Below are 10,441 nucleotides of genomic sequence, written 5' to 3'. Positions count from 1 at the left end.
AGGCTTGAACTATGTTTTATTTATTTCACTCATCTTGCTCCCTCCCTCATGCAATGATTTCAAGGCAGGGCTGGGAATCTAGCTCAGGGTAAGGGCCTGGCTGGGCACCGCTCTGCCCAACAACCAGCAGAAAGAAAAGAAGAAGAAACTGTTATCCTCACCTCCAATCCACGGTCTGCTAAAGTTCCCTTTAAAATTGCAAGTTTCCTAATTGGTTCCCTTATTCCAAACCCCCGAGGGTGGGTGGAGCTCAATCAGGGATAAAAAGTTCCCGGCCCTTCTCAGCGGCGGGGTCGCGTTTCCCTCACCATCAGCCGGCAGCACTTCCACAGCGGACACCATCGGCTTCCTGTTTTCCCTCGCCTATCGCGAGCTCTGCGGGCTCTGCTCGCCGGAAGCGAGCCTGGAGCGGAGCAGCGGTCGGCCGCTGCGCGTCAGGTGAGGGAAGGGTGACGGGGGAAGCCGAGCCTTCGCCCCCAGTGCTCGTTCTCGTGCGGGAGGGCCGGGCTCCAGGCCTCCCAGCGGCTCCCGTGTCGCCTGCAGCGAGCGCCACTTCCGGGGAAAGGCAGCCGGCGGCTCATCCCGGGCGAGCCTGGCTGGCGCGGGGGGGGGGGGGACGCTCGGCGTCCCGGGGACAGGGACACGGATTTCTGTTTGTACTGTGAGTCCTTTCACAGCAGCATTTGCTGATCCCCTCCTGTTTGCTGCAGACGGTTCGGGTTTAGCAGAACTGAGCACGTTAGGAAACTTCTCTTTAAGAGAAATTGTGTTTTAAGTTTTAGCAGACGGTGCATGGGAAGTGAGAGCAACAGGTTTTCTTACCCCTCCCTTGTTGCTTATTGGGACCGAGCAGTTAGTTTGAGATTCCCCAAGCCGCAGAGTTTGTTTTGTCGTCTTCTGTTTTTGTTTTTAGAAGGAAAGAGGGGATACCCAAATGTGTAGAGATGGGGCTGCAAATTGGGTGCGCGTGAAGTGAAATGCATTTGGGAGTCTAGGACCAGTGAACTTGCGTTCTTGAGGTGTACGGTAGTGTTGGACTTATCTTTTCTCTCTCTCTTTTCTCTTCTTCAGGATAGATTGTAAGAAAAACCGAAGTCATGTTTCGAAGACCTGTGTTACAGGTAGTCATTTTTCTACATTAGTAAGTGCTTGGCTGTGTTTTCATCGTCTGTGCTCATTGGGTTTCTTTCTGCTTTTGGGTGCATAGCAAAACACGCTTAAGCCCACCCATCATCTTGTATGTGTTGATTTGATGGGAAAGGTCAGGATGTTTTTTTTTTTTTTTTTTTTGTGGTGCTCATAATGTTTACTGAATCAAAAAAGGACTTTAAAATGTATTCACACATACAGTATGACGCATTAATGTTTGTTACTTGTGTTTAGATCAGTATATGCGTTTAGTTTTCTTTTTTTGAGATAGCATCTCATACACCTCAGGCTATCTTGAGACTCACTGTTAAGCTGAGGATGACCAAGAACTTCTGATCCTCCTCCCTCTCTCTACTTTCCTAGTGCTGGTAATTGAGGCATGCACCACTGTAACTGGCGTCTGTCATTTTTCCATATGGCTCTGGTGCCTTTTCTGACCTTCTGTCTCCTGTGCTCCCTACTCTCACCAGTCACAAATCCATTCTGCAAACTAGTTGGTTGTCCTCTGCTCTGGCCAGTCTTAAACAGACCTGCTTTTTCCTCATTGTGGCACTGGGTACCAGGTTTGTAAATTCTAATGTAAAATCTTGGTTAAGACTAACAAGTCAAGTTCTTATAAAAACCTGCTGTCATCTCCATCGTACTCTCAAGTTGGTCTGGCCTCAGGTCCTACTTTAGTCTACACATGCTTTTAGCCAAACTCGAAGTAAAAGTTTGCACTTTGAGAGTATTGAAGTTAAACAACCCTTTCCCTCTTTCTGCTTTTCTACTAGGTGGTGACGCGAGCGTGCGTGTGTGCGTGCCTGTGCCTAACATGAGGCATATTGTTGTTAAGTAACACATAATGTGATCCCGCTCTTCTGATCCCGAAGATTAATATTTCCTGTTATTATGACATAGGAACTGATTGGCAGATTGATCCTGGATTTGTCGAAACATCTTATTCTTGTATCTGCCCTGAGTGGTAGTGTTATATAACTAAGGTCACTCCAGGAATGGATGTTTGTTCCAGTGGCGTGGAGCGAGCAGGCCCTTATTAAAAGACAGGGAAGGAAACAGGTCCCCAACAGGGACTTTTTGAAAAGCTAGGTTGAGAAATGGTAGTGTGGTAACCTGGCACCTCAGAGCTGCAGCCCTGTCTCTGTCCTTATTTGCATGGAGAGATTACATAAGGAAATTACTATGGACTCAGCAGCCCTCACAGGCCTGAGCACAACCAGTTGAGATGGCCCTTCTTAGGTGGTGGTAGCAATCATATTGCCAAACTGCCTTCAAAGTGGCTTCACTAACAGAGCGAGAACTTCAAAATGGGTGGCATCACCCTCAGCCCACTGATTGAAGCCTTAAGTGGCTGGGAGCCCAGTTAACTGTCTAGCTAGCCAGCTGCTTCCTGCAGTGTCCTGAATAAATTTATTTTCTTTCTGTTGTTGTTGTTTTAGATGACAATTCTTTTGCTTGCCAACCCCTTTCTCTCCTGTTTGACAGATCCACTAAGGAAATGTTTCTCTCTTAGACGGGTCTAGCTCTCTGAACTCGAGTGTAGAGATGTGAATTCTTCTTACCTCTATGGTAACTGTAGAACAGAATGTCTTTAAGATAGCATCAGGGGGCAAGTTGGAAAAACAACCTTGGTGTTGGACAGCCCTGAGTTCTAAGTCAAAAATTACCACTTAATTCCTAGTCTCCCGGACAAGTGGTGTACTCTCTGAGCTTAATGTTCCTTGGTGCTAAGGTAGGGATGATATGACATGGTGTCTGTAGTTAGTTTAGGATTAAATGCTAATCGGTAATTCTTTTAGTATGTTAAGTGGTGCTGTTTTGGGCTGTGAATATTCTTTTTCAGTAATTGGAACTTCATAGCCATGCCTTTGAACCATATTTTTTTTACACTGCTTTTCTTTTTCTTTCCTTTTCATTGTTTTCTTGTTTGTCTTGTTTTTCTTTGTTGTACTGAAAGAATGAAATATTCCACTGGACCAAGGTTACTGTAGAAGCTTTTGACCTTCTGCAGCAGCCTCAGGAAACCAGTGTCATCATCTATGCTCATTTTTAAAGGAAACGCTCTAGAACTGTCATTTGAGATGTCCTAGTCCTTAGGAATTCTGAACACTCAACCAGGGAAGTGATTTTACTGTAGACCTTGTAAGTTTTGTCCACAGTGCCTATTTTGAGATCAGAAAGATCTTGTATTTGTACAGCAAATACAAGGGATAAATTGTTTTGTTACCATTTAACCAATTTCTCATTGTCTATGTTTGAGAGTGAGGCTTAATACGCCGATTGCATTCTAAATATCCTAATACTGGTTTGCTTTTTATGTTTACTTAATTGATTTATGACTTACATTCCTTAGAAAGCACTGGTTTCTTTCTAGTCTTCCTTTCTACCCCATTCTCCTTTGCTGTTCTTTCCTGGAACTTGTAGGGACTGCTGATAATGGTGAATTGGTATGAGTAGGTCTTCTGTTGGTATTTTTCTTTCTTAAAAATTTTAAAGCTGCATCACTTGTTTGTTTTCCTTTAGGTGTTTCATCAGTTTGTAAGACATGAGTCTGAAGTGGCCAGCAGTTTGGTTCTTGAAAGATGTAAGTAATGAATTTCTGCGTCTACAGTGTTATTTACAATACTCTGCTAATGATCTCAAAGTGCTATAGAACCGTGGGCTGTGTTTAACAATGCTACCCATTATACCTTTGGTCATTTCACCCTTGTGCTTCTGTTAGTGAGGACCTAGTATAAGTTCAAATGTCCCCCCTCCTACTGCCACTGTCTGGTATACAGGGTGGGAAGGATACTTTCGCAGCAGGACTGCTTTTTTTTGTTGTTTGTTTTTTGGTTTTTTTGAGACAGGGTTTCTCTGTGGCTTTGGAGGCTGTCCTGGAACTAGCTCTTGTAGAACAGGCTGGCCTCGAACTCCCAGAGATCCGTCTGCCTCCAGGGTGCTGGGATTAAAGGTGTGCACCACCACCATCCAGCTTGAAATACTGCTTTTTGCAATAGAGATCTTAAATCTCAGATTTGTTCCTTTAGCTCAAGATAAAGAGCTTAAAATTTGTTTTGTGGGGCTGTTTTCTCTCTTCTTGTCAATTCTTCCTTTATGGCCCCCTTTAACTTGCTGATGTTGTAGAGCTTGGTTTTTCATAATGCAGAGACTAAAGCTGAAACAGTATTTGTAGTTGTTTATTCTCTGGATTCTATCAATCTCAAGTGTGGGTTTATTCTGTGTGACTGTCCTGGCTGCTTTAATGAATAGACCAGGTGACTTAGCAGTAAATAGCTATTTCTTAGAGCTCTGCAGGCTAGAAAGCCAAGATCTGACTGTCAGTATGGTTGGGTTGCCAGTCGGGTCCCACTTGCTGGTTTGAGGATAGTTGTCCTCTCACTCCTGTTTTTATATGGCAGTGGTGGGGTAGTGGCTCTATTCTGGTCTCTTTCTTCCCTTACAGGGACACTAGCTCCATCATGGAGGCTTTACCTTCATAACCTCATGTAAACCTAATTACCCACATAAGGCTCACCTTCAGACACTGTCACACTGGAAGTTAAAGTGCTAGGGCATCATAAATGTATAGTCACCAGCAGGTGCTCAGCCTCATCTCCTTTCCACTTCGTATTTCAGCTATGAATCGTGTTCAGTTACTTGGGCGAGTAGGTCAGGACCCTGTCATGAGACAGGTGGAAGGAAAAAACCCAGTCACAATATTTTCTCTGGCAACAAATGAGATGTGGCGATCAGGAGACAGTGAAGTATACCAAATGGGTGAGTATAGTATCAAAGTTTACAGTTTTTATTTTATCAGCAGTGAATAGACATGATTACTGCTTATCTAACATTAGAAATGTTACTTTTAGATAAAGTCAGTCTTCACTAGTTCTAGTCTTTCTTTTAGAAATTGTAAGCTTGTTTTTCCAAGACATGTTCTGTGTTGTTGACGTTTTTATTATCTGCTGGCATCTGTAACCCCATTTCCTATATCTGGTGGTTTAGGGGACGTGAGTCAAAAGACAACATGGCACAGAATATCAGTGTTTCGACCAGGCCTCAGAGATGTGGCATACCAGTATGTGAAAAAGGGGTAAGTTGATGAAAGGATCTTTTGGATTGAGTGTCTGAAAGAATTGACAGCAAGTGTTCTCTTGTCTGCCTTTTCCCTAAGTACTGACATTTAATGTATTTACTCCTTAATACGATGTTCATGGAAAGTCTGTGGTTTTAGCCTGCTGACATGTTAGGGAAAACCGCATCTGTATGTAAATAGAAGTAAATGAGGCAGGTTATGGCAAGGCTATGGATGCTACTGCAATATGTATTTTTACAAAGCATCTACAGCCCAAGTCTCTAGGAGAGCCTGTGCCACCGTGACCAGGGATCACGGAGGCCACGTCTGCCCTCTGAGCACCTGGAATATTTGGTGTCTGATGTACTGGGTTATTATGGTAGTATTCACAGTAGTCACTTTATATTTGATAATTTTCTTTAGACTTAGTAATTCCCATTTGGAATGCTTGGGTTGATTATGTATTAGAAATGTCTTTTTTGAATGCATAGAATGATAAAAGCATGTTTTTATGGATGTACTTCTTATGTTTAGAAATGTGCTTATTTGTCGATCCAAAATATTTCATGTGAAATAGTTTCAGCGGTGATTAGAATTTCAATTTTTCAGTAATTCCACACCTTTTCTTCATGTGTGCATGAATATCTAAAGATACACATAAACACACAATATTTGAAGGAAAATGTCAGTAGTCAGTTTCATTTATGATGTAGGAGTGTGTGTGTGTGTGTGTGTGTGTGTGTGTGTGTGTGTGTGTGTGTGTGTAAGAGAGAGAGAACGGCTGAGATACACAGAGAGACAGAGACAGAGACTGACGAGTAATTGAACTCAGGGCCTTGTATATGCCAGGTGACCTTTGTATCACAGAGTCACATCTCCTGTACTTTCAAAGTTTTAAATTTGAGGTAGGGTCTCACTGAGTTGCCTAGGCGGGCCTGAAACTTCTAATCCTCTGGTTTTAGATTCCTGTATATTGGGTTTTAGGAAGGTACTACCATGCCTGAGTAACACTGTCCTTCTTAACTACTAGATTGTGTATTAATACTCGAGTTAATTTTGAAATTGGAGATATTTTAGCAAAAGTGCCATTGTTTCATCTTCGGCGTGTACTTGTTTGTCCTTTGTCCTGACACAGGATTAGAGTCTTCAGACTAAAGACTGCATTTTCTTTATTGATATCAGGGCTCGCATATTTGTGGAAGGGAAAGTGGACTATGGTGAATACATGGATAAAAATAATGTGAGGCGGCAAGCGACAACAATCATAGCTGGTAAGGTTGTGGGAGACAGCGCTTCCTGTTGTCCTCATTGAAAAGCTCAGCGTGCTGTAAGCGGCTTTAGCGGGGGCTGTCAACATTGCAGGAGGCTCACCAGAGTTTTATAATTTTCATTTTACTGTTTGCCAAGACTGTCCATGTCGTTCATTTATTCTTCTCAGGATCTCTCCATACTCACATATTTAGTTCAGGAGGAACTTTGAGTGACTATAAAATGGAGGAGCTTTGTTTTTCGAGACAGGGTTTCTCTGTGTAGCTTTGGAGCCTATCCTGGCACTTGTTCTGGAGACCAGGCTGGCCTCCAACTCACAGAGATCTGCCTGCCTCTGCCTCCCGAGTTCTGGGATTAAAGGCGTGCGCCACCAATGCCTGGCTAATCTTAGTGTTTTTAAAAAACACTTGGCTTATAAAAGGACAGGCATATGTCAAGGCAGTTGTAAAAATGTGATGTTAGGAATTTGTGACTTATACAAAACTTTGAAATTTAAGGTGCAACAACCTCCATTTGAAATTTAAAAACCTTTGTTGTCTTTAAACAAAATACAAAATATCATGGACTACATAATCATAAAGCTTGAGGAGACTGAAATAGAGTAAGGAGAGTTCAAATTTCTGAAGTAGTTTTAGAGGAATTTTGGAAACAATATAGCTGTTTATACATCCATAATGAAAAACTTTTTTGAATAAAAATTATATGTAGATTAATGAAATTTAGAAATCTAAGTTCTTCATTAGTGTTTCTTGACAAATTTTAAAGTTAAAATGAAAATTAAATGTTGTTAAAACATATCTTAATGACACATTTTTGTTCATAAGTAAGTTGCTAAAATTATGAGTAAAGTCTCAATTTAGTTATTTTGTTTTTATTGATATAAATACCAAGAAACCTGTTTTTGTAGATGGGAGTAAAAAATACTTACTGTAATTGTTAGTGTTAATGAACTACTGAGATATGCTATACTTAAGTGATATCATTAAAGACTGGTGTACGGCATATGTGAGTGAGTGGAGAGAGCAGCAGAGTGAAGCATCTTTGACGTTCCATCAGTTATCACTAATGGCTGAACTGGCTCACATGCCTGCTTTTTCTCTTCAATGATCAGTGGGAAAAAGGATTGTTCTATTTTATTCATAAATTTTAACTGGTATCCATGAAAGAAAAGGTGCTTTTTCCAAAAACAACAACAAAAAACAAAACTATTTCAACTAATGTTGAGATTATTGTAGCATTTTTAAAGACTATATGTCTCTGTATTCAGCTTTTGTTGGATTATTCCAGTTTTCTCAATAATCTAAGCATTCTTTTTCAGATCTCTTTCCCTTGTTCTAGTGTTTATTGGTAAATTATTAGTTGTTTTAAGCAATAATCATATACTTCCCTAATAGTAATCTTTTTTGGAAAATATATTGATTTTGAAAACCAAAAATAGATACTTTAAAAACTCCATTTGTGTTCCACTATATGCCAGATTTGTAGTTCAACTTAATATTATTTGAATGACTGAGTTGTTACGGACTAAGCCAGGTGGAGACAGTTCCCATTGTTCAGTTTCACCTTTTCTTGTCATGGTTGTTACTGTTCTGCTCAAGTACCAGTATAGTTATGACTCATAGTGAAGCTGAATAGCACTTGAACAAAGCACCTATTTGATTTTTTTCTGGCTACATTTAACTTCTTTATTGTGTATTTATATAATCTAAAAAGCAAGTCCTAGTGTCATGTTGTAAGTACTAGAAAATATAGAGATTAATTTAAAACATGTTTACCATCCTACATTGCCTTTTTTTTTTTTTTTTCAGTCTTATCAGCTCCTCCCCTTCATCCTAATAACTTTTTCCACATAGGGCTCATATTTGAACTTTAAAACAAAAACAAAACTCACCAGTAGATGGCACTCTTGGCTTTTGAGAGTGATTTCCTTCAAGTTATCATCCTGTACAGTCATGAAGTGATTGTTATGAATGACTGTCTTTAGATATTTTTATGCTTAGTGAGGACCTAAAATGTTTGGAGTTATCTAGGAAATGCTACTTAACCTCTTTATCTTTGATTGTTTTAGCTAATTTTCTTTGGAATAATTAGAGCAGTGCGCAATTTTGTTTGTTTTTGGATAAAACTGCTTTACTTTATAAAACTTAAAACCTTTCCTAAAAGTCAATATCTGAAATTCATTCTTAGAATTTAAAATTTGAATTTATTTTCTTAAATGCAAGTAAAGTTGCAGTTGCTAAGTGGCCATGAGCAAACTCTTGTGCTTTGCTGCATGTCTGTAGCATGTGGAATGCCGTCATTGGTCCTCTTGTTTGTAGATGTGCTTCCGTGTCTCAGTTCACCTTGTTTATAGAAAGTTATTGTTGGGGGACCTTAATGGTCTCATCCTATAATGAAGTCTGAATTATTGGACAAACAGCTTCAGTCTGTTGTTGGTATTTATTTGTCTGTTTATCTCACGCCCCTTTTGTGTACTTCTCATGAACACAGCAAAAGTTACTTAATATTTTTGAAATTTTGTAATTCCGCTCAAGGTTGTCTGTGATGGAGGGGAATTATCAAATGAAATGAAGACAGCATTTTGAAAATAACTCTCACACTTTGGTTTCTTTCCAGATAACATTATATTTCTGAGTGACCAGATAAAAGAAAAGTCATAGAACGAACGGATGATTCTTCTTTGATCATTGTTTGGTACAGCCTCCTTCCCAAATCATGTATAGTCTATAGTTTAAAGATAAAGATTAAAAAGTTTTATATAAAACGAGTGTGATATTTTTCCTGACTGACATCTTCTTTTGCGTGTGTGAAATAACCCTCTGTATTTCTGGTCAGTTATGGCACTTACTAATTGCCTATTGTTTTTGGAATGGTTTCACTCTACATGTATACAAAGTCAGGAACTCTCAGGCTCCACCACGTGCATCGTGGCCAAGGCGTCCCTGTGTTTGGAAGGCTGCCTTTCCCGCTTCAGACTTGCACTGTGGTATTTCAGCCGCGTGTTAACCGTGAGCCTCGTATCTCAGCGGTCTGCCCCACAGCTGTAAACACTGATGCTACCACTTATCCATAGTCAGCCTGCAGCTTTTCAGAGGTTGGCTGCTGCTCTGTCTTGCTTTGTTTAAGTGTTTCAAGTTCTTCTCCCTGTCTGTTCCATGCTATCTCCAGCCCAGCCTACATATCTGTTTTTTGTCCTGAGAGTTGGTGCCAACTGTAGCTTAGAATATTTTAGACTGTAAGAAGTTCAGCATTCACGAGCTGTGTTACAGGCACGTGGCTTTCAGAGTGTTTCCTGCATATGTGAACAGCCTTTCTATTCTGACAGGTGCAACTTGTTTGAAGGAAAGAGGAATTCCTTAGCTTTACCCTGTTCTTACCCAGAGGCAGTAGCAGATTGCTGTCCTCACCATCTGCCTATTATGTTTTTCTGCCACTGGGATCATTGGTCAACACACTACATCTTTCTGTGTTCATGTGTTGAACCTGGTGGCACAGTGTACCTGCCTGTTTTGAGTAACAGCCATGTTTTTTCTCAGCGAAGTCATTTTTATAATTTTAAACATTGTGAGGGGTTGTGTGTATTTCTGAGTGAAATTTAAACAAGATGAAAGTGGAAAATAATCTCATGTATAAGAGCGAACTCAAAGCCAAAGCTGTTCCTGAGTCTAGAATGCAGAAATAGAGCAATGTATACGGCAGGATCACCTCCATGAGCCTGAGACTGCCTGCCTTCCCTGTCTTGGAAAGGCTGTGATGTGGAGGCAGCGGCCATCTTGCTCAGGCTGACTCTTGTGCCTTCCTAGTGATTTTGACTGATCCCAAGCCACTCAGATTTGCTGGGACCCACCCCATGTGCTCCCAGGCTGGACCAGGCACAGAGTAGACTAGAAACGTGTAATTCAAGTTTGGCGTCTTTAATTTCCTTTTTGATGTGATCGTATCAGGCCATAAACTTAGAGAAAACTT

General features: G+C 40.7%; 1 protein-coding gene across 2 annotated transcripts; it reads left to right on the top strand.

Moving 5' to 3' along the window:
- The first annotated feature begins 332 nt into the window (after positions 1-332).
- Positions 333-9,248, top strand: Ssbp1 (single stranded DNA binding protein 1). Of its 2 annotated transcripts, none has more exons than XM_027391537.2 (7): positions 333-438; positions 1,072-1,121; positions 3,673-3,733; positions 4,768-4,908; positions 5,137-5,224; positions 6,389-6,477; positions 9,092-9,248. In XM_027391537.2, the coding sequence occupies exons 2-7, from the start codon at positions 1,098-1,100 to the stop codon at positions 9,133-9,135; spliced, it is 447 nt and encodes a 148-aa protein (XP_027247338.1). In that variant the 5' UTR covers positions 333-438; positions 1,072-1,097; the 3' UTR covers positions 9,136-9,248. The 2 variants fall into 2 exon arrangements, with proteins under 2 accessions (XP_027247338.1, XP_027247339.1); XM_027391538.2 differs by lacking the exon at positions 333-438 and adding an exon at positions 619-661.
- The last annotated feature ends 1,193 nt before the right edge of the window (positions 9,249-10,441 follow it).

This window comes from Cricetulus griseus, assembly GCF_003668045.3.
Source record: "Cricetulus griseus strain 17A/GY chromosome 1 unlocalized genomic scaffold, alternate assembly CriGri-PICRH-1.0 chr1_0, whole genome shotgun sequence".
Lineage (NCBI taxonomy): Eukaryota > Metazoa > Chordata > Mammalia > Rodentia > Cricetidae > Cricetulus > Cricetulus griseus.
This window is presented reverse-complemented; position numbering and strand designations above follow the sequence as displayed.

Bases quoted from the DNA above. Each gene is read 5' to 3' on its own strand.
- Ssbp1 (XM_027391537.2), top strand. From the start codon at position 1,098: ATGTTTCGAAGACCTGTGTTACAG. The intron at 3,734-4,767 runs GTAAGTAATGAA...TTCGTATTTCAG, and splicing joins CAGTTTGGTTCTTGAAAGAT to CTATGAATCGTGTTCAGTTA. The intron at 6,478-9,091 runs GTAAGGTTGTGG...GTTTCTTTCCAG, and splicing joins AGCGACAACAATCATAGCTG to ATAACATTATATTTCTGAGT.